Source organism: Cyanistes caeruleus, chromosome 16, assembly GCF_971803275.1.
Source record: "Cyanistes caeruleus chromosome 16, bCyaCae1.hap1.1, whole genome shotgun sequence".
Taxonomy (NCBI): Eukaryota; Metazoa; Chordata; class Aves; order Passeriformes; family Paridae; genus Cyanistes; species Cyanistes caeruleus.
The window spans coordinates 6220699-6244249 of NC_141716.1; the positions used below are offsets into that span (position 1 = coordinate 6220699).

General features: G+C 52.5%; 1 protein-coding gene across 2 annotated transcripts; it reads right to left on the reverse strand.

The window, feature by feature from the left end:
* Positions 1 to 7390: 7390 nt before the first annotated feature.
* Positions 7391 to 21964, reverse strand: EEF1A2 (eukaryotic translation elongation factor 1 alpha 2). Of its 2 annotated transcripts, none has more exons than XM_086852742.1 (8): positions 21835 to 21964; positions 20134 to 20356; positions 15839 to 16018; positions 14614 to 14910; positions 10382 to 10532; positions 8759 to 9015; positions 8437 to 8671; positions 7391 to 7738 (listed from the first exon to the last, which is right to left on the reverse strand). In XM_086852742.1, exons 2-8 carry the CDS (start codon positions 20275 to 20277, stop codon positions 7611 to 7613), a joined length of 1392 nt encoding a protein of 463 aa, XP_086708868.1. In that variant the 5' UTR covers positions 20278 to 20356; positions 21835 to 21964; the 3' UTR covers positions 7391 to 7610. The 2 variants fall into 2 exon arrangements, with proteins under 2 accessions (XP_086708868.1, XP_086708869.1); XM_086852743.1 differs by lacking the exon at positions 21835 to 21964 and adding an exon at positions 20452 to 20488.
* Positions 21965 to 23551: the final 1587 nt, after the last annotated feature.

Here is a 23551-nt window from a genome sequence, read left to right on the forward strand (position 1 = left end):
GCAAAGCACCTCCCAGAACCATAACTGCATCCTGGCTGCAGCCCAGTCCCACAAAGCCCATTAGGTGCTTTGTTCCCATTCAAGCACCTGCCTCCCACCGACTTCAAAGCTGAATCAAAACCTGCATGAATATTTAGGGACTGGAGGTTGTCATCCGAAAGAAACAAGCCCATACTGAAATAGCTGATTCTGACACATCATCCCTGCAAGGAGGGGCACATCAGATTGCTCTGTGCTTTATCCTGACATAGAAGGGAAGCCAGCTCCAATGAACAGGCTCAAAAATGGTCCCAGGTGTCCTGGGTTGGGAGGGACCTTCTAGAGCCCAAGCTTGGTTGGTGCTGGGGGCATAAAAGGGGTGTTGGTGCGTAGGACAGGAGATGCTGGGGCAGGATGTGAGAGGGGTTCCAGCTCTGTTTGGGTTACAGCAGGTGGGGAGCTGGATCAGAGGTCTCTGAAGGAGATAATCCCATCTGATCCTGTCCCAGGGATGGGCTGTTCCTTAGGGAAGAGCAGGGAAGGGGGGTACAAGGCACTGGCTGGGAGGGTCCCTGCCAGCAGCATGAGGAGATGCAAAAGCTCTAAACCTGTACGGAGAAAAAATTATTTTCTTTTTTTGAGAAAAAGCTCTTTTTTACTAATTTTTTCTTTTTTTCCTAAAATGTCAAAACCTACAGATTTGGCAAGTAAGAAAACCAAACCAAATTACTAAAATACTGAAAAGCTTTAAGGCTAATTATTTTACCTCTACATTATGGAGAAAGATGAAAAGAAATCCTTCCAAAATTTAAAAGAAATCTGATTTCCATTTTTTTCCATGCAATTTTTTTCCATTTCAAAAAAGAAAGCATATTAGATTTTGATTTTAGTTAGGAGGGTTGCTTTTGATCCATGTTTCAGGTTGAAAAAATGGAAGTATTCTGTTGGGAAGCTGCCAGGCAGACGTGGCTGTCTCCATGCTCCTGCCTCTGTCACAGCATACCATGTGTCATCTGCAAAGGAAAACTCTAACTTAACTAACCACTAAATTCATGGTTCCTCTGCACCGTGGGCTTTTGCTGCAGGCTTTCTTCAGCCTTTCAGCCTGGACACCTGGGAAATCAAAAGAATGCGAAAGGGCAAGAGTTTATGATTTATTTATCTTTAACCTGAGGTCTTAAGGAAAGCTGGTGTACGTGCATCTGCATCTCTCTTCCCTCCTTTAATAACTGCAGAGCTTTTGGGCAATTTTTATCTTCTTTATTAAAGATAGGGGGGCATTTCAGATTGCTTTGAGTGAGAATATGTGATGAGAGAGAAGACAGAAATCTCCTCTCTGCAGGAAATGGTGATGCATGGACACGATAATAATGGACATCAGAGAACATACAGGACATTATTTGAAACATAAATCCATGGGAAAACGGACACCCCTGGTTCTACTGATCCCGAAATTCCCTCCTCGAGGGCTCACTTTGCATCCTGTGTGGGAAGCACCTGCTAAACATCTCGGGTGTTGGACAAGGCAGGATCAAGAGCTTTGGGCGCGTTCCCCCAGGCAAAAATGAGGGTGCTGTGCCTGCAGGGTGGCATTTCCTCACTTCCAGCCTGATTCTCATGCAACCCCTGTTTTGTTCTCGCAGCTTTGCCTTGCTCACACTGTTCCTGTCCTCTGGGCATTCCGAGGCTCCGGCTGCGCCCTCAAAACCTCTCATTCAGCATCTCTGTGTGCGGGCAGGGCCGGGGAGGCAGCCGCGGAGCTGAGCCGTGTCTGCAGCCTGACAGGAGCTGCCAGCTGCCCGGAGAGGGGCTCCAGCTCCACCTGCACATGTGCTCAGCCTCGGCCACCCCGCGCTGTCCCCACTCTGGGCACATTCCCCGTGGAGATTGATGGTGGGGAGGACACCGAAGCCACGGAGCTGCGGCAGCGCTTCCCCGGCAGCCGCGGCATCCTCGGAGCTGCGGCCCCATCCATCACAGCCACCTCCCTCTGCCACCAGCCGCCCTCGCTTGTCACCGCAGTCCTTCAGGGAGGTGCTGGAGCACAATCCCACGCTGTGTCCTTGGAGCTGGCGAGCTCTGGAGAGGATCCTCTCGCCGCACTGCCGTGTGAGAGGTGGCGGGGCTGGCACAGACACCCCTGCACTCTTTCCCCGCACCAAAACCCGGCTCAGAAACCCTCAGCCTGTGCCCAGTAAGTGCCGTCACAGCCATGGCATCCCCACAAGGCTGATATTTGGGGATTGTCCTCCTCTCTTTCCCCTGCTCGTGTCCCCGTCCCAGCACCCGGCTGCCTCCAGACTCATCACTCTGAGTGCTCGGCTGGGGCTGGCCGGCACTGCAGAGAGCATTAAGAAGATATAAGACATGAGAACAGTGCCAGACTCGGGGTGATTACAAATCATTTAGACTAAGCAAAACCAGGCCATCCTAAATTTGTAGGCAGCAAAAGAGTGTTTGTGAGCAGAGCTGAAGTGAGTTATTTCAAGATGCTGCAGTACCTCTCCATAAAACATCAGAGCAGTGGCCAAATGGTACCCGAGGCAGAAGGGAGGGTTTGGCCCAGAGATTCACCCTGGGCTGTGCTACAGCTCCAGCTTCTCTTCAGCTCAGCAATATCTCTGCACGGGGTAAAGAACAGCCCAAGAGGAGGACAAGATGTGGTGCGTTGCCCTGGCCAGAGCTGCTGCTTTGTGTTCCCCTGGCTGCAGATGCACCTGAAAATGTGGATCTCAAACTGGGGAAATGCAGAGGGAGGTGGTTAAAGGAAATTAGTCAAAAGCTCCCAGGTTTGGCCCATGGCATGTTACAAAATGTTGGAGAGCCTGGCTTCTCACCCTCCTGTCTGAATTTGTACCTCTGGGGCCAAGGGTGGCTGTTGGACTTGGTGAAGGGAGTGCAATGGAAGCAGAATGGAGAGATGAGACCCACCCAGGCGTGGGATGTTCCCTGCCCTCATCAGCCCTTTCCCCCAGCTTCTGGTCTGGCCCATCCTCGATTTCCCAAGAAGGTTTAGTCTGAGGGGTTTGTGTCCAGCTCCAAGGACACAAAACCCAGGGAGAACTCCTCATCCTCACTGGGCCAGGCACTGCCCAGGCTGTGGGGATGGCCCCAACCCCATCTGCTCTGATCTGGGTGCCAAACATCATGCAGATCTGCTCAGTAAAGAGGCCAAGCCCAGACATTTAGGCTGGGGAGCAGAGCAGAGGTGACTTACACCAAGGGTGGATGGAGAGCTGCCCAGTGGCAGTGCAGCTTTGCAAGGGGAAATGTGCTGAGCAGCTGCCCAAAGAGAAGAGAAGCATCTGCTGGGACACAAGGAAAGACATTGGTTAGTGATGAAGTCACTTTCTGAGGTCAGATAGTCACTTTGTGCTGCATGTGCATCATTCCCATCGCTACCACAGATGATTCAGCATCTCCATCACCAGCAGGTGATGGCAGGACCCCCTTGGGTGATGTCCTCTGGGAATTCTGGGCTGAATGACACCTTGGCCTCCTTGGCAGTCAGTGACATTGGTTTAAAAGGCAGAAAAAATGGAATGGGTGGTCAGGAGACCTTTGTTTGCTTTCTTCTCCCAGTGGGGTGTGTTTTTAAATGTTGTGTAAATGCTTCAGATGTCACCAAGACTTTTGAGTCAGTGTGACACAGGCAGGACCTCAGTGCCTGCATGGGGTAAAGGTTCAGCAAAATCTGGTGACAGATGATGGAGCCATGGGAGAGGAACTGCCCTGACAGAAGAGGTTTTGTGAGTGGCAGTGATGTGTGGCCTGTGGTGGGTCTGCATGGACCTGCCCAGACTGACAAGGGGTTGTGGCTGATGCTTCAACTCCCCTCCAAGTGCAGAAGGGCAGCAGGCGGTTCAAATTCCCCCAGCTCAGCATCTGCAGCCTGGATTCCACTTGCAATCTTGCAAAAGCCTTATAAATTTTTTAGAGCAGCCCCAAACGCCTGCTGAGTCAGCCAATCAGCTCCAGTGGATTAAGAAAACTTACTTTAAATTATTAACAGCACACAGCCGAGGGTAGAGGTGGGAAAGGAGAAGTATTCGTTGCTCATTCCAGTGGATGCCACAAGAGGAGTGTGGGGTTTGCCAGAGGTGTCCATTCACACCTAAAGGATGGTCCCATTTGTGGGATCTTCCCTTCTCCATCAGGAACCCCAACCAAGGCATCAGAGCCATGCTGTGCACAGGCTGTGCTGCACCGTGGAGATTTACTTTTGGAAACTGGGTTCACATCCAGCCCACACCCCCTTCCTTCCTCTTCCCTCCTCTTCCAGGCCCACTGGCTTCTCTCCTCTTGAAGAGCTGGTCCCCAGCTGTACAGCAGAGCCAGTCCTAAAGATTTTTTTATTTTCCTGCAACCTCAAGTACTTTTCCCTCCGCCAGCTTTAAATTTCAGGAAATACAATCACATTTGCAAATTCCAGTCCCCAAGGAAACAGCAATAAGCACTTTGCATCTCCCGAGGCTATTCCTTTTGCTTTGGCCGTGCTGCCAGGATGAGGGACATGGGTCTGGGTTTCCTCTGCTTGGCAGCAGTTCCAGGAGGACTTTGTCCCTGTTTCCACGAGATGGCACCGATGAGGCTGCTCCGGGATCAGCCACCGCGACGCCTTCAGGGAGGACTGGGGTGGAAAATGACTCTAAAACAATAAAAGTTGCTATGAAAATATGCCTCTGAGCTCTGGGTTGTGGCGTCCCAGCACACCTGGACATGGCAGGGAGGAATTGGAGGAGAATTGGACATTTTAAAATCCATCTCACCACCACAGTTCTGTCACCTGCCATGGGTCACACACACCCACCTGCTCTGACACGGTGCTGATGGTTCCAAAATCAGCTTGAGCTCACTGCAAGGTTTGCCAAAATCCACCCGTTGTCGAGTTCGGGGGGCTGTTGGGTTGTTTATCATTTTGGTAGGATCCCAAAATGGATCATGTCAAACTAAGGGCATCATTGCTTGTGTGCCTGCAAGCCCTGTGGGGCCAGGCAGGGACTGTTGGTGGGTTGTTGATCCAATCCCAGAACACAGATCCACAATGGATTTAAACCCAGGTTTGGCTGGAGGCAGGTTGTGGTTTCATTGATACTGCGTTGAGATGCTCAGAAATTCAGCATGTTTTTCTTTTGGAACCTCATCCTTTGAAGTGGGTTTAAATAACACTATTTCTGTTCATTCTGTCTTGCTAAGGATCCTGATCCAGACCTCCCAAAATGAGGGATGCTGTTGCTGCTGAGATCTCACTTCAGACACCATCTCTTCTTTCTGCTCCTGCAGATCACCTGGGGTGCCAACCCACACTGAACTGAGGCTGAAAACTTGGCCCAGCTCTGAGCCATGAGCAAGTCTGAGTTAAATCCTCTGGGGTTTATATTTTTGCTGTTCTGCAGTTCTATCATTAATTACCTCACCACTTGTGCAGTGCTACCAGAGTATCTTTCACAGCTCCCCTGGCATATTTCTATGGAAACGTAGCCGTGGCTCTGTCAAGCCTGTTTTTGCTTTTAAAATAGCGAGAGAGGTGCAGACTTTGCGCCTGCTCTTCTCTGTCCCTCACCTGACCCCATGGTTGTCCCCACTCCTGCTGTGCCAGGGGCTGCCTTCCATGGGGCACCAGGGAGCTGGAGGTTCCTGAGCAGCGTGGGAGGGATATTCCCACATGAGCTCCTGAAGCTGCTGCTTTTAAGGATGCAGGAAGATCATGCACATGAGGATGTTCTCCTGCTTGGAAATACCCAGGAAGAGGTACAAGCTGTCTCAGGGAAAACATGCCTTAGGAGCTGGGAAATGCAGGAGGAGCTGGAAGATGAGATTAAACTATCAGTGGGAGAACAGCCTTCTCCTGTGGCTGTGCTGTGCCTGCAGGGATCCCCAGATCCCCTTCCAATTTGTGGCATGCCAAGGACACGGCACTTCAGAGAGCCCAGACACTGCAAAGACCTTGGGAATCAAATTGTTTTCTATGGATGAAGCTGGTGGATGTGGGGTGTGTGGAGAGGGGTGAGGAGCCTTGGTGGCCTGTGCACACCAAGGTTTGGGGATCTTGGCCCAGGGAGCCAGTCCGTGTCCGTGATGCAAACATGGGATGGGGAGAGTTTTGGGGGAGCAGGCAGGGTGAGATCATGGAGAGCTCTCTGTAATTCAGCTGCATGTCAGCTCCTTGAGGCTCTGCCTGGGGACACTCAGCACTGCAGAGCATCAGATGTTAATTAGGATCATTAAGGGCTTTGTGACACAAACAGTAATGATGATATTTGTGTCTCTGGAGCTCTCCTGGGAAGGGCCTCGCTGATGCTGCCCTTTGAAGAGACCGTGTAGGGCCACATGTTCCCAGCACTGTCTCCTCCTGAAAGCCGAGTCATGGGCAGAGACAAGCTCAGGATGCCCCAGCATGCTGCTAATGCCTCCTTCAGGGAGGAAACGTCCCTTGGAAACATCCCCGGAATGATGTAGTGGAATCACAACTCTCACACCGCCTCCCTCCTTCTCCCCGCCCCATTGTACCACCTACTGCTCCTCCTCACACTCGGTGCTCCCACTCAGTCCCCCTCACAGCTCCTGGCTGATGCTTTTTGGCCAATCCCAACCACTCAGCAACCAGAACCCCTCGGACTAGGACAGCTGCACTGGGTGGAGTTGGGAGAGCTGCACACCTTGCCTGGACTGTGATGAGAGTCAAGACACTGCCCTGGGTGAAGACCATGAGTTTCAGGGCTTCTTGTGAGAGCTGAGTCATGTCTGGGTGTCAGTAAGGAAGAAATGTTCCTGTTGTGTTGTTTGGAAAGGGCTGGGGGATCCACCATGGATGGGTGATGCCACAAAGCAGAGCAGCTGTCTCAACCACTGCTCCCAACATGATGGGGAATGACAAAGACCCAAAGTGATGCTGCTCACCCTTACAGGAGACAGGGGGTGCCTTATTTTCCTTTCTCTCAGTGGCATAACTCTAGGAGCTCAATTTAAGCTGTTTTGCATAAAAAAAAATATTAAAAAGACTCTGGAAAATTATTTTAGAGGCTTGAGCTAGTGAAGGAGACCCTCAAAACTGCTGTGAGAGCTGTCTCTGCTTCAGGCTGGGGGAATCACTTGGGTCAAGGGGTGCAAGCTGGGAAAGGGCTGAATGCTGGCTGACACCCTGAATATGGGCTCCCAGCTGTCCTCCTTCCTCCTGATTTCCATCCCAGGCCCTCCTGTGCCCATCCCCACCATCTGCTCTAGGTGAGACTACACAGCCCCCAGCCAGCCCAGCCCCTGTCAGTAACAGATGCACACACACACAGCTCCACACCTTTTGGGTTGGTTGGTTGGTTTGGTTTGTTTGTTTTTTTTTTTGGGGGGGGGAGGGGGGCAGTTTGTCTGGTTTTGGTTTGGTTTTTTTTTTCTTTTTTTTTTTTTTTCCACTGTGGATGTTGTACCAGTTTTATTGGTAAAATTAACATGAAGCCTCACAAACGCTGGAACATGCTTTTCCTTTTAAAGAATTTCCACTGGACCTTAATGGTGAGCATCCAGTCGTTGACATATAAACTCTTACAAGCTGATGTGCACACGTGCGCCCGGGGGAGACGGTGGCAGCGTCCTGGTGTCAGGGATGGTTTCTGCGTGATGCACTGGGAGCCCACGATTCATTTGCCAGCCTTCTGGGCCTTCTGGGCAGACTTGGTGACTTTCCCAGCCCCACCGCTCTTCTTCTCCACGTTCTTGATGACGCCCACGGCCACGGTCTGCCGCATGTCACGGACAGCGAAGCGGCCTGAGGGACAGGGAGAGGAGGAATGAGAGAGAGACACCGAGGCTGAGCTCTGCTGGGAGGATGGGGGTGGGATCTACACCCCCCACTCATGGTGCTATGTGTTATCCCTGCCCTTGGAGCAGGTTCTTGCAGGGACAAGCCCTCAGCTATCAACTCTTGCCAGTCCTGATGCTCCCCCCTATTTAAATTACTGGTTTTTAAAGTTAAACCCCATCTCTTCTCTGCAAGCTCCCAGCACTGCTGAAGATTCCAGATGTGCAACATCAGCCTGGTCTAGTGGAAGGTGTATCTGCCCATGGCAGGGGGGTGGAACAAGATGGCCTTAAAGTCCCTTCCAACCCAAACCATCCTAGAACTCAAGCATGGCACATCCCTGCATTTAAGGATGGCCTCCACTGCACAAACTTCCCTCTTTCTTCTCCTGACCAGTTGTTTCAGGGCAGAGAGGAGGAAACTGGAAAATGTTTCAGTGTTCAGAAACTATCATGGTTTAGCAACCATAAAGCAAAGGTCTTGCTGCTCCCAGAAGCAAAACCCAGCCTTTGGAGACCCAGCTCAGCAGCATATGGGAGAGCAAAAAACATCCTCGGCTCCCTCCCCATCTAGCTGGGAGAAGCTCAGCATGTCTGGTGTGAGCTCTGCACCCACAGAGCCCTCATGCTCCTCCACAGGAGACCTCCAAAGAGCCATTCCCTTACCAAGGGGTGGGTACTGGGAGAAGCTCTCCACACACATGGGCTTGCCAGGGATCATCTCCACGATGGCTGCATCACCCGACTTCAGGGACTTGGGGTTGTCCTCCAGCTTCTTGCCAGAGCGCCGATCGATCTTCTCCTTCAGCTCGGCGAACTTGCAGGCGATATGTGCGGTGTGGCAGTCGATGACGGGCGAGTAGCCAGCACTGATCTGGCCAGGGTGGTTCAGGATGATCACCTGGGGGACAGAGCAGTGTCATGGCAAGGCTGGGAGCGGGGGGACGGCGGCAAACCAGGCGTGGTGGCATCAACACGTCCTGCTCACCTGAGACGTGAACTGCGCTGCCTCCTGCGGCGGGTCCGACTTGCTGTCCCCGCAGACGTTCCCGCGGCGGATGTCCTTCACCGAGACGTTCTTCACGTTGAAACCGACGTTGTCCCCAGGCAGAGCCTCGCTCAGGGCCTCGTGGTGCATCTCCACGGATTTCACCTCAGTGGTGATGTTCACAGGGGCAAAGGTGACCACCATGCCAGGCCGCAGGATTCCGGTCTCCACTCGGCCCACAGGGACTGTGCCAATCCCTGTGGAGACAAGGATAGAGTGCAGCAAAATTCAATCTGCTTGGTACGTCCCTGGGCCAGAACCCACATTCAACAAAAGCAAGACTTCTCCAGTGGTTGTCACCAAAGTATGTTTGCTCCTTGCCCAGAACCCCCAAGTTTTCAGCAGATCAACACAGGGATTTTGAAAATCGCTATGATTTTCACAAAACTCAAAGTTCTGTAAAAAAGAAGTAACCCATTGTCAGAAAGTCCTGAGCAAAGCCCCAAAAGTTCTTCTCCTGGAGCAGCTGTGGCATCTCTGGTGTGGAGGACTGGGACATCCCATCATGTGTGCAACACCGTCCACATCCCTGGTGGCCACACCATCAGCTGTGACAGAGAATGAGGGTGGCTCATTAAGTATCTAGGATCTTTTACCTTGGTGACTCTGTGTCACCAAGAGACTTTGGGAAAATTCCCCTTGGAGGCAGGTAAAGAATGATTGAGAAAAATAACATTGAAAAGAGATTGAAGAGGTTGGCTGGACCCATCTGCTCCTCCACATCCACCCTTCTGCCTCCACCTCCCCTCTTCTAACTGTGCCTCTGTTCTCCAAGGACCTGCCTGCCAGAAAACCTGATCCCTTTGCCCCAGCTAAGCTAGAGGAGGACACAGACCTCCTCACCATTTTTCATGTCCACTGCAAACAGCAGCCTGCATTAAAAACCCTGCTAAAATCCCATGTTCGACCCTTGCAGTGCATGTGTCCTTGGAAAAGGGTGGGAAAGGTCTGGAAAACTCAGTGCCTGCCTGATCCAGCAGCCAGGGAGTCAGCAGTGCTGTCCACTTATGCCAGCAGGTCAGAGAGCTCACAGGGTATTTATAGCTGAGCAAACTGTTCCCATCACCTCTCCAGAGGGAAGGGGACACGCGTCAGACACGGCTCTCCCTACATGGCTGGCACAGCTTGGCAGGAGGAGGTGCTGATGATGGACACCAGCATTTGGGAAGCTCAGGCAGGTCACAGCCAAGCTGCCATGCACCAGCTTCAGTGGCCCTCCCTGCTGGTCCTGTCTCTCACCTGGGACACAGAATGCTTCTTGCTGCCTCCAGCTTGCCAGCCGTGACCTCTGGGGTCAATTTGCAGCCGTTTTGGCATCATGTATTCCCTGGGGAGAGCTCACAAACCTGCTGCTTCTCTCTGGTCCCTGGGCACCTTTGGGCATGTCCACCTCCACCCCAGGCAGCCCAGGCTCAAATGGGGTCTTTGCCCAGGAGCTACCACCCTTTATTATCTCTGTTTTGAAGAGTCAAATCCCTCCAGCTTCCCAACACCTGGAAATGTCATTCCCAAATTTCTGTGGAATGAAGACTCGGGTTAAGGCAGAGGAGTGGCAAAGCTCACCTCCAATCTTGTAGACATCCTGGAGGGGCAGGCGCAGGGGTTTGTCTGTGGGGCGGGTCGGGGGCAGGATGGTGTCCAGGGCCTCCAGCAGGGACACCCCACTGGCGTTGCCTTCTTTGCGCTCCACCTTCCAGCCTTTGAACCAAGGCATCTGGGAAGAGAGCAGCAACAGAGAACCATAGAATCACAGGATGGTTTGGGTTGGATGGGACCTTGAAGACCATCTTGTTCCACCCCTCTGCCATGGGCAGGAACACCTTCCACGAGACCAGGTTGCTCCAAGGCCCACCCAACCTGGCCTGGAACACTTGCAACATGCACTGAGTGTGCCTGTCCCCAGCACCCAGAGGTAAGCCCAGAGAGATGTCCCACCAGGACAACCTTCATAAATCAGTCCTGCCATGTCCCGGCTTTACTAGGGGCTGGGGAGCTCCTTCCACTCCACCATCCCTGCAGACTTTGCTCAATCTCCCTCTCTCTTCTAGAAATGAGCAAGACATCCATTAACAGGAGAAAAAGGATGGAAGTGGTTAAAGCCAGCAAACTCACAGCCCCCACCTCCAACAGCAGCCCATGGGCACTGCACCAGCTGCCTGGATCCTGCCCTCCAGGAGTGCTGCCTCCAGCACAGGGACCACAGGGTCTGCAGCCAAGCACCAGATACAAAGTGCTCAACCTTCATCCTGGGGTCCAAGCTTCTCCAATGTGAGTCCCAAAGAGATGCTTCCCCTCACTCACTCCTGCTATCACCCCTCCAGGGTTGAGATTCTAAACTCTGGCTTGGGAGGATGCTGGAAACCCATCTGCCAAGAGACAGGATTGTTTTTCACAGATGTTCTATTCTCCTGTCCTAAAGTGGGTATTAAAACTAAAATTTCCCAGAAAAGAGGCAGAGTGGTGGAAATGTGCTCAGCTACCATGGTTAAATGCAGGGAAATGCAGTGCTTTATTAGGGTGATGCTGCACTTCTGGATGTTGCAGCAACACCTGGAGCTTGCTGGCAAGAAAAATTTAGTCCTGGTCTGAGACAAGCCTAATACAAAAGCAGAGATCAGAGTCTGCACGGCCATTCCCCTGCCTCTGCACAGAGAGGGTTAGACAATATTTTCCCACTCAAATGTCAAATGTTTCCTGTGTGTCCCAAATCCATCACACACTTTGTGGATGTGGCTTTTTTCCCTTAGCACCAACACCAGGGGCACAGTGCAGGGCACGGGGGGCTGGGGTGAAGCAAGACCCCCAAAGTGCCCCCAGCTTCACAGCCATCCCTGCAGGGTGTGGCTATGCCAAGTCTTATGGTTTCCTATCCTGCAATCTGCACCAGCTTTGGGAAGGACAGAGGGAAACACAGGATGCAGCCAGGGAAGTCAGCTTGCATCCAAAGCATTCAGGAAAATGACCTTCAGGGGATCATGTCTGACACCACTTGTCTTTCTTGGCAGCGGTGGCAGGAGGAGCCTGGGGTCTTTTGCTGCGGGTTCTTCCCAGGGCACTGCAGCTCTCGGTGTGCAGCCAGACCCAGAGCCAGGCAACAGCTTGGCAAAATGAAAACTCCATCCAGGCAGCGAGGGAGCCTCGTGTGATGTGCAGGATGACTCAGACCTTCCCCCATTCTGCTGTCGCACGGCCCAAACGCCAGGCAGGGACCTGTGCCAGCAGCTGCCTGGTGGCCACCTGCCCACAGGCTCTGCTCTCGAGGATGACGGCCACCAAGTGCCCACAGCTCCTGTCCCTCTGCTCCACACAGCTCTGGCACACAGGAAAATAACAACCTCTGCCCAGGACACCTGGCTGCCAGAGCCATCCCTCTCTCCAGGGGACTTCGGACATGCCAAGAATCAGGTAAAGATGAACTTGGACACCTTCTGGGAATGAATCTCTGGAAACCTCAGCGTGGCCTCAGGGTGAAAAGTGTCTGCAAAACCTGGTTTGTGCTGCCTCCTATGGCCACCCAAATAAAACCTCTGTCATGTATTCCCCAAATCTGCTCCCCAAAGACCAATTCATATCCCACCACTCCTATGGCAAAAGTAGGATCTGACCAAACCCTGCAGACAGGCTCCAGCTCCCCAAAATATCAGCTGAACTCCAGCTCTTTTACACTCAAAGTTTGCTTTACGGAGCAGTTGCCTTTCCCTGATTTGGCCCAGCCCATGAGCACCTCAGCACCCCCACCACACACCCCAGTGGTGAGGCTGCAGTCCCAGGCAACCACACATCCTGCCACCAGAGACTGGGTGTGTCTGGGCTGCAGCATCCCATGGGGTGAAAGTCTCCCAAACCGCATGGAATGGCCCCGTTCTGCCAGCTGGAGCATCACAAAGCTGCTTCACAGAACACCTCGCTTCCCAAAAAGCTCTCAAATGCCAAAATTTGATGGAAGCACAGCCATTTTTTGCAGTTGGCCTTGGGATTCTGTGCAACAGGGGTGTGGGATGTGAGTCTCCCACACAGAGCCGGTTCCAGCCTGATGTACCCTCCTTGCTCAGAGGCAACAGGAGCTGCAGGGACATCATGGCTCTAATCCCCACTTTCTGATAAGTCCCCTGACAGACAGACAAGTCACTTGACTGCCTTGTGCTTCAGTGAAACCTGTCCAGAAATTACAAGTGAAAATAATCAGAGCTTTTTCAGGAGAGGAAAGAGAGAAGAGACATCTACACCAGGTTCCTGCTTAAGCTTTCCCTGAGGTGGTGCAATATGAGGAGGAGGAGCCTGTCCCTCAGCCTTCTCCAGCAGAACTCATGCTGTTCCAGACAGGCCAGGTTTTCTTTCTCAATTCCCTAGCTCAGGCAGAACCCAGGAGCCAGCTGCTTACTTAGGGCAAAGGACAGAGTTGTTTCATCCCCTGCCTTCTCTCAGGTGGCACATCACACTGGGAACCTGCCCTGAGACCTCTCTGGAGGCAGGGGGCCACCGAGCCCCTCCTGCCCCATACCTCTCCTCTGCTGTCTATTTATAGGAGAATTGTTCAGGATCATCTTCCCGGCCCAGCAGCTGCTGACATTTGGAGCTTGCCGGATTTGAGGCACCCAGGAACCACGGGGCTGGGTTTGGCATGGCCGTGGCTGACCTTTATCCCAGCTCTGCTCCTCCGGGAACAGGAATCTCCCAAGCACCCCAATAATTCCTTCCTTCCAAGCCATCCCAAGGGAGCTGCCTTTCCTGTGCAGGGCAGGAGCCGTGTTTCATGGCTGTGTGAGTTTCCATTGCAGCACTCTCCTTCCTCAGGCCTGTGATCCCTGACCTCCCTCCGTTGCTGCTGGACTCATGGATTGCCTCCCTCATCACAGAGCCCTGCCCTAATTCACAGGTGATGTCCTGAAGTCCCCCTAAGCATCAAATTTCCCACTGGTTTCACAAGAGATTCCTGGGGTGTCTGATCTCAGCAACTTGCTCAAGGTCACACAGAAGTCACCAGGAGAGCAGGGACCTTCCTCTGGCCAGAACTTTCCAGACCATTATTTCTTTAAAAGACTAACCCTGAGGTAGCTTTTCCTCCAACAAAACCAATGTCAGAATAACAAGTGTTTTGGGCAGCCTGTCTGCCAAAACCTCCATCCTTCTGAAGCCCTTCCTTCTGCTGTACTAAATGATGGCACTGGCCCACCCAGAGCACTCCACCTTTGTCTCCCCACCACAGAGGGAGTGAAAACCAATGGGAAAAGGAGCAGCCCCAAGTGGATACTCTAGGGAACTGTGGTTTTGGCATGGGAAACCTGGTACTCCCTGAAGACAACTTTAGGAATGAGATCCCAGCACTGGAGGTGGAGGTTTGGCCCCCACAGTGACACAAAGCATCGATGGGAAAGGGAACCTGAGACCCAGCACGAGGGAGCCCGGCTGCACTGTGGGAACTGCTCCAAGCCTGACCCCAGATTGTGCAATTCCCCTCAGAAAACAATGCCCTAAAAACACACCCACTGCTCCTGCTGAGTGACAATTGCTGCTCTAACGTCACCATGGGTTCTGACAAGGTGAAAACTTCAAATCCCAGCCCAGAAGCAAAGCCAGACTGATCATCTCCTGAAGATGCTCATGTTTAGCTGCTGGGGTGCCTGGCCAGGGCACAGCACCCATGAACAGAGAGCCCATTCATCCTGCCCAGGGCCAAGCAGAGCTCCATGACCCATCATCTGTGCTGCCAGCACATGTTTGCAGAGCAGAGTTCATCTTCAGCCTGGGTCAGGGTCCTCAGGGAGGAGGAGAAGCATAACAAAAGGCACACTTACATTGGGAGAGGGCTCCAGCATGTTGTCTCCATGCCAGCCCGAGATGGGCACGAAGGGAACTGTGGCCGGGTTGTAGCCGATCTTCTTGATGTAGGCGCTGACCTCCTTGACGATCTCGTCGTAGCGTTTCTCGCTGTAGGGGGGCTCTGTGGAATCCATCTTGTTGATGCCCACGATGAGCTGCTTCACCCCCAGGGTGTAAGCCAGCAGGGCGTGCTCGCGGGTCTGCCCGTTCTTGGAGATGCCGGCTTCAAATTCACCCACACCGGCAGCGACGATCAGGACAGCACAGTCAGCCTGGGGCAGAGAGCAAATGAATTGCTGCACGGCCCTGGTGACACCCCTGAGGGCTTTGGTTACCCACAACACTGCTGATCTGCCTTAAAACTGACCCAGCTGTGCTATTTCAGACTTGCCAACCCCACATGGTTCTGCACTGTGGGTGAGAAACCAATGTGGATCCCTCCTGGATGCAGGACTCTGACCGGGATCATCTACAGACATTACAGAAGTCTTGCAAAAAACCTCCCTGAGTGACAGGTGTGACTCCAGCCATGGAAACTGTTCCCCAAATTACTTTTGTACCAAGAACACACAGCAGAAGCTGCCTGGGTTTGGCAGAAAGCCATGCCCAGTCCAACTGGTACCTCAATGGAAATCTCCCTGGGCATAGTGGGGTTCACCCAGCGCCCATCAGTCACAGGGAGATGCAGGAATGTCCCACAGTTCCTACCCAGGAAGAGTAGGCCGTTTGGTTTGGCAATATTATGTGGGACAAAAACAGCTGTTTTGAGGAAAAGGAAGGAGAAAAGATCTGTGGAGCCTCCTTTATCCCAAAAAACCTGGTGGATTGTTGGAAGTTTCCTGTATACCTCATTTGGCTGAAGCTAAAATAATGTGGAGATACCCTCACACAAAGGCCTGTAGCTCCCAGGAAAGCCATGTTCATCCCACCTTCTCACGTGGGTGGAAATGGGGTGGGAAGCCCCTTCTTTGTGCCCAAGGACACCCTTTTTCCCAGACACCCAGTGCAGGACCATGGCGTGCTGGGTCCCCTGGCACTGCCCAGTCTCTTGGGTGGACCCTGCTGAACACTCCTCGATGTCAGCTCTCTCAACTCCCCAGCTCCAAAAGGACTAACAGCACCTGCATGACCCTGAGCTCGTGAACAAACCTCAGCCTCCCATCTCCAGCAGCCCCCCACGCCCTGGGCCCCAGCTCTCACCTGGGAGGTCCCAGTGATCATGTTCTTGATGAAGTCCCTGTGGCCAGGGGCATCAATGATGGTGATGTAGTACTTGGTGGTCTCAAACTTCCACAGCGAGATGTCAATGGTGATGCCACGCTCGCGCTCGGCCTTCAGCTTGTCCAGCACCCAGGCGTATTTGAAGGACCCTTTCCCCATCTGGCCAACACAGAGACAAGAACTAGTGAGAAACTCAAGCCCACAGCACTGGTGGTGGCCTCCCACCCTCCAGGCACTTCCCAAGCTCACACAGGGTCACACTGCAAGCATTTAATGGTAAAATTCCCTAAATTCAGTGAGAGCTGTGGTCTATTTACTAAAAAATACAGGTGAAAGAAAATATTGTTCTCAACACATTCCTCAACAGGATGCAGGAGAGGCTGGAAGAAGAGCCATGGAGTGAATTTGTGAGTGGGGCTGGGTGGGCAGGACCTGGAGGCAGCAACCCATGAGGTCTCCTCCATGAAACACCACGGTCCTGCCCTGCTGCTGGAAAATCCTGTACAGAAACATGTCAAGCTGCTTCTTGCCACACCAAATGTCTCTGAGACAATATCCATATACTTATCCCATTTCCTAATGCTAATGGAGTTATTGAAAAATGTCTGTTTATGAGTTTTGTTTTATTTCCCATGGTTTCACAGAGATGCACACACAAGGATGTGGTCTAGTGATGGGCTTGGCAGTGCTGGTTGGACTCAATGATCTTACAGGACTTTTCCAACCTAAATCATTCTCTGATTCTGTGATTTTAATCCATGACTCAGACCAGTGAAGCAGCTGGTTAGTGGGAAAGGGCATTGCTACATGAGTGAGCCCAAAACTGGCAGGGGTGGAATGGGTTAAAAGAAAATTAAATGAGAGTTGGTTGCTATGAGCAGAATAGAAACGTGATTGATTCTTGCCACAGAGTGTGCAAATTCACAGGAAAAGCTACTGTGAGCTGCAGCCAGACCAACTGTCATTGCCAAATGGCCAAAATCTCAGCCAACATTGTAATGCAGGAAATCACGCTGGGGGAGATTAGCTCCAGTAAATCTTCCTGCCCAGTGATAAAGCACATTCCCTGGTAAAACCACAGTGTCACTTCCGAAGGGCCTTCTCCTCTGGGTTGGAGCCCTTTGACGTCACTGCACCAGGGGAGCTGGATTTCCCTCCAGCGTGGAGGTCGTGCTCCCAGTCTGAGCTGGATCCTGCCAGGTGGAGATGGGGCAGGACAAGCCCACCCTTGCTGACCACTCTGTGTGCTGGGGCAGTCAGGGCAGCCTGGCCAAAGCAAGGGGTTAAAATGGGCTGCAGCCATCAGCTCTTGGCCTCAGACACAGAGGGGTTTTAAGGCAGAGAAAGGAATTCAGGTAATTTGCAGATGATTTAATGGTCTCCTATTGCTCTGCAAGGTCAGAGCTGTGATACCCTGCTTCCATCCATCCATCCGTCCATCCATCCATCCATCCATCCATCCATCCATCCATCCATCCACTCCCTGCAATCACAGTTTCTTCTAGCTCATTGTCAGTCACTGGTCAGAGAGAAGCATCTCCTGCTGGCAGATACCAAATGCTCCAGTGCTGAGCCTCCCCAGGAAAGAGAGCACAGCATCACATCCAAACCTGCCCTGCCTGCACCATGCCCAGGGGCTGGTCTGCTCCATCTCCCACACTCCAGCCCTGTTCCCAGCCAGCACAAGGAATTAATGGTGACAGCCTGTTTCATAACAGCTGAGTGCTGCAATGACTTTGCAGCTTGCTCTGGAGGATTATGGGCAAAATCCTAAAGCTAAGGGTAAGATTTCCCCTCCTCAGAGGGGATGCCAGGTCGAGGAGGTGATGCCTCATCTCTGCTGGGAAGCTGTGAGCTCTCACTGGGATGGAAAAGTCCAGAATCAAGTCTCTGCTCCTGAGCATCTTCCTGACACTGGATTTAGTGAGGGGGTAGAGCAGGAGCTTGAAGGATTTTAGAATCACAAAATGGTTTGGTTTGTAAAAGACCTCACAGATCAGCTCATTCCAACCCATCTGCCATGGACAGGGGCACCTTCTACTAGACCAGGTTCCTCCAGATTCCACCTGGCTTGGCCTTGAACACTTCCAGGGATGGGGCCAAGTTAACCCTTTCCAGCACATACATCAAACTCCCCCTTAGGGAACAGGGAGGAGTCATCAGAGTGCGCTCATTTACTGCTGGAAATGGAGATACAGCAGGGAATGGAGCATTTGTGCACTGCATTAATAATGGGCTCTTCTCAGGCAGGAGGTCAATCAGCACATCCCACAGCCTTTCCCCCATCAGCAGCCTACTCCCTCCCTTCTGGGTGGGGAAACTGAGGCACAGAGTAGACCCCTGGCTCTCCCACAGCAGCTGAGTGGGAATCAGCACCTTCTTGCCATCAGCCATGTCCACACACACAACCAGCTGCTCATCACGTGTGAGACCCCCCCAGAGCTCGGCATCACACGTAACGTGAAGACAAATGAGATCCTTTATTTAGCAAACAGCTTCCCTCCTTTCACGGGGTGTATTCAGTTACCCAGAGCTGGTGTTGAAAAACCCAGGGTATTATCTAGTTCTGCACAATACCTTCCCTGTTCAGTGCCAGAAATAGCCTGAATTTCCCTGATCGAACCCCAGCGGAGGGACAGCTTTCTATCTGGAGGCCACAAACACTGATTATTTCATTTTTTTTAAAAAAACCAGAACAACTCTTCTTTCAGAGATGCTGTTACCTCTGCCCTTGAATCAAAAGAAAAAAAAAAAAAAAAAAAGGGAGAAATCCTCGCTCTTTTCTCTTAAATAAAACAACAGACCCTGGGGTTTTTTTGTTGGCCTTTTGGGTGCACGCAGGCCTCCATTTCCTGTGAATGCCACCTAATGGAAGCAAACCCTTCCCCAGCCCTGCATCAGAAAATGGAGTCTGTAAGCTCAGTCAATAGGCTATTAATAGCAGCCTCCGGTGCCCGCAGATCCTGGCAAGTCAGTGAAAGTGTCTGTTCAATTAAAATCACTGCAATCACATCGACGATAACCTCATCATGTATTATCTGATCTTATAGGTAAAGGGAGGGGGGATTTATGGAAGGATATCAGCAATCATTTTAAACCAGGGAACAGGGATCATTTTGTATGAAGGAAGAGGCTCTTTGGCTTAAGGATGCGAAAAAAAGGCTGAAAGGGGGGCAGGAAAACAAGGGATTTAGCTCAGATGCTATTGGAAAATTAAAAAGGTTAAGACAGACAGAAAAATGTGAAATCAAAAGTGGCAGCTGTATAAATCTTTTCTTTCCTTTTTTCTTTTTTTTTTTTTTTTTGTCAATGAAATGTGAGATCTTGACCAGAAAAAGAAAAAAAAAGAAAAAAATAAATAAAAAAAAAAAGGAGGGATATCTGCATTCCCGGAGCGATGACGACAAGCTATATTTTGAGTGACAGGAGCTGCCCTATGGATAACACAGCCAGGCTGTTCCTGGCTCACCCACATCTCTAGAATTTACCATCATTAATTTGCCAGGACTCCCAATTGACATTTTTCTTCCCAAGACTGTTTTCTTCCTCGTTAATCTTGGGGTTTGCCACATTGCAGGTATCGGGTGGTGCTTTGCTGTGCGACAGCTTCTAAACGTATGCACGATAAAATCGTTATAAATGCCACCATTGCAAGGGTTTAATTTAACTTAAATGCTCAGATTCCCAGCCAGTTTTCTGTGTCACAGGCTGCCACTCACACTACACACCAGACCACCTGCCTGGGAAAAACAGGAATGAGGTTTTTCAACTGGATCAAATCAGTGGTCCAGCTGATGCTGCACCTTGATCCCGGCAGGCACTGGGAACTGATGCTTCAGAGTGAAATTCAGGCAGCCCTGACCTATGAGGGATTATCAGGTTTTCCCCCTCGTGCACCATATTTAGAAGGAATTTCATGCCTCGAAGCACCATGGTTTGTGGCTCTTCCAGAATCCTAGCGATTACTGCTGGTTCCCTAGCCCATCCTGCAGACCTCGGCGTGCCCCTGCCCTCATTAGCAGCCGGCAGCAGGGAGTCCCCCAGCTCCGGAAAAGAGGGTGGCGAGTGCCCAAATGGCCTATTTTCCCAAGGCCAGAGAAGTCGGGAAGACCCAGGGGTGCAAAGGGAGAAAAATAGATGGGAACGGAGGGAGAAATAGAAGGTAAGAGAAGGGCAGCAGCAGCAAAAGGGGAATATTGCCTGCGGGGATCAGTGAGGAGCATCCCCCGGGTGGGAATGCGGGGTGGGGGCAGGCTGAGGGGCGGGCTCCTCACCTCGGCAGCCTCCTTCTCAAATTTCTCAATGGTCCGTTTGTCGATGCCCCCGCATTTGTAGATGAGGTGCCCGGTGGTGGTGGATTTCCCAGAGTCCACATGCCCGATGACGACGATGTTGATGTGCGTCTTCTCCTTCCCCATGCTGCTGGGCTACGCGGGGCTGGCCGGGGCGGGCGGCGCTGGGGAGGGCGGTGGGAACGCGGCTGCCTTTTGGGGGAGGCTGCGGGGAAAGAGCCAGGAGAGTCAAAAGAGCCCCCCTTGTGCCATCCCCCTCGCCCAGCCCCTTCGGGAAAGGCTGTCCTCCCCTCGCCCCACCTTCCCGCTGGACCACGCTCCCGGGGGTGCCCGGCCTCGTCTGGCAGCTCTGGCCGCGCTGGGTCACAGCCAGCCTGCCCCCGGGATGCCAGCCGGGCTATTTCGGGCGGCCACGTCCAGCCTCCAAGTCTCGGCAAGGAGCCGTGTTTTTGGGCATCTTGCCCTCCACCGCCCTCGCGGAGACCCCCGGTTCCCAGGGCTGCGTCATCGATGCTTCGAAGGTGCCCTTCCTCCCTGGAAACCCTTCCCGCGACTCTGGGCTGCTCCCGCTGCCTTCTCGCTCTTTCCAAACCCGAGGGCATCTCCTCCATGTCGTGGCTGCCCTGGGAGGAGCCGAGGGTGCCCGTCCTCCCGGGCTGCCCTCAGCGCTCCCCAGCCGGGCGCTGTGCTTCAGGTGACAACAGAGCGTCTGCAAAACGGGGTGGACAAAAATAGCCCTCGCCTGCTCCCCCAAGCAGGGCTGCGAACAGCGGGGCTCCTCTGAGCCTGCACTTGGGGGGTTTATTACATTTTGCTGCCTTGAAACTGGATGGAACAGAGGGAGGAGGCTAAAAACGCGAAGGGATATATCCGGGGAGCTGTCCTGGCATCTCCCGGCGTTGCCATGGCTCTGCAGCTGCACACAAACCGGGCACAATTAGGAGCTTTAATCTGACGTCTAATAAAATCCAATTTCACGAATCTGCCCATAGAAGTAAAGGAGGTCAGGAGGAGTTTGCTGCTCTAATAGCGATTCAGTCATGCGGGTGACAACATTCCCAGCGAGAAGCTTCCCTGGGCAGCAGGAGCGGCGGCTGTCCCGTCCCTGCTGCCCTTGAACCCGGATCTGGCCATTTTGCGGCTCCACTGAGATGCTCGGTGCCGGAGCTCCCAGTCCTGGGTGCGGGTCCCTGTCTCCCCTGCAGACCCCTGGCACACAGGGGGACATCAAAGCAAGAGCGCTTTGGGAATTGGGGGATTTTTTTAAATTCCTTCCCCAAGGAGCTAAAGGCATCTCTGCCCACGGCAGGGGGGTTGGAACGAGATGATCTTTAAGGTCCTTCCAACCCAAATCATTCGAGGATTCTATGATTCTAAAGGCTGGAGGGGGGAGCTGGGGGGGATTATCAGGTTTTCCTCCTCACGCGCAACATTTAGAAGGATTTTCACGTCCTGAAGCACCACGGTTTGCGTGTTATTTCCCAACCTGCGGGAAGACGCACCTGCGGGATGAAGGAATGGTCCAGCCCCATCCTCTCCCTCCTCGGGGTACCCCCCACCCCAGGGGCTGACAGCACCCAGACACGGCGGGGGTGCGCTGATCCCCCGCAGCCCCTGGGGCAGGACATCCCCCTCCCCATCCCGGCTGTCCCCCCCATCCCGCCGGGGTCCCGCAGCTCTTACCGGGGCGGCGGTCGGGGCGGCCAGAGGCTGCCGGCTTGGGCTCCGCCGGCTTTATCTCCGCGGGAGGGGCCCACCTATCGACGGCGGCAGCGCAATGCAGCGGCCCCCCCGCACTACGGCAATGCGGTACCGGGCGGGGGAGGAGGAGGAGGAGGAGGAGGAGGAGGAGGAGGAGGAGGCGCGGGGGGGGACGTGGGGAGGAGGACGACGACGAGGAGGAGGAGGAGAAGGGAGAGGCGGGAGAGAAGGGGGACTGGGAGGGAATGTGTAAGGATGGGAAGGAGGTGGAAGGATGGGAGATAAAGGGATGGGAGGAAGATGGAGGGATGGGGAAAATGGAGAGGTGGGGAGAGATGGAGGGCTGGGAGATAGAGGGATGGGAAGGTGAAAGGCTGGAAGGCTGAAGTCAGAGGGAGACAGCAAGATGGAAGATGGAGAGACGGGAGGAAGGTGGAAGGATAAAAGATGGAGAGATGGGAGACATGGAAGATGAAGGCATGAGAGGGAGGTGGAGAGATTGGAGGCAGAAGGATGGAAGGATGGGGAAAATGGAGGAGAAATGGAGAGGTGGACAGGTGGAAAATGGAGGGATGGGAAGATAGAGAGAGATGGAAGACTGAAATCAGAGGGAAATGGCAGGATGTAAGATAGAGGGATGGGGGAAAGATGGGAGGATAAAAGATGGAGAAACAGGAGAGACAGAAGATGAAGACATGAGAGGGACACAAAGGGATGGAGGAGATGCAGAGACTAGAGACAGAGGGATGGGAGGAAGCCAGGTAGGTGTAGGGAAGGGTTTTTTGGAAGACAGGGGACATGATGGAAGTGCTGGCCCAGGGGGAGTGGGACTCCCCGTGGCAGCCTGGGAGTGAAGGGACAGGGCTGGCTTTGAGGGGGCCACCAAATCCACATCTCTGGCTCTGCCCCAGTGGTGCAGAAGGGCTGTGCTCCCACAGGGGAGGGGCTGGGAAGAGAGGGGTCCCTGCAGGGCACAAGCACGACCCTGGGCAGACCCTGAGGGCGCTGCCCCACATCTCTGCCTCGATGGGAATGCATCAGGCCAGGAGCAAGTGGCAAAGCAAGGGACAAACAGAACAAAACAGATTTCTGCACCTGCAACACGAATGGGGGCTACTCAAGAATCTGTGATTTAACACCATCATCTCATTTTTAACAGGAAATGGGGTTCAAGTCCTAGGAGGACAAGGAAACCAGAAATAATCTCCTTCAGTAATATAATGACATTTTCTTTGCATAAAAGAATAACATGCAGTGGTCAGAATATTTATGTCTGTGTCAACTGTGCATTTCCAAGGCCAATCCAAAATTTTCTGTAGCCCAAAGCCAAATATAGGCCAAAAGAAAGCTAATTTTGAATAAAGCTGTGAAATAACCCAGAACAATTTTGTTGCCCAGACCATACTTCCAGTGAATTTAACAGCTAAATTAGATACCCTTATGAAGATATTCTTACCTTCCTAGACTAATGGTTAAAAACTCACTCATCATGTAGATAAAACTGTTCCTAACTTCTCATTAGTGCTTAAAGGGAGGCCTTTTTTAATGAATATTATAGCTCACTGCTATTTTCTTAGAAATATGATAGTCAGACTATCTTTTGTTTTTATGAAGCATTCCTTGCACAACATAAAATGCACTGAGTGCCAGGAAAAATAAAAAAGAAACTCCCAAGGAGAAAGCTCTAAGAGGATTTAAA

Coding starts and splice junctions, on each gene's coding strand:
- EEF1A2 (XM_086852742.1), bottom strand. CDS start 20,277: ATGGGGAAGGAGAAGACGCACATCAACATCGTCGTCATCGGGCATGTG. Junction 16,019..20,133: donor TTGAGAAGGAGGCTGCCGAG/GTGAGGAGCCCG, acceptor TGTGTTGGCCAG/ATGGGGAAAGGGTCCTTCAA. Junction 7,739..8,436: donor CTCCCAGTACCCACCCCTTG/GTAAGGGAATGG, acceptor CCTGTCCCTCAG/GCCGCTTCGCTGTCCGTGAC.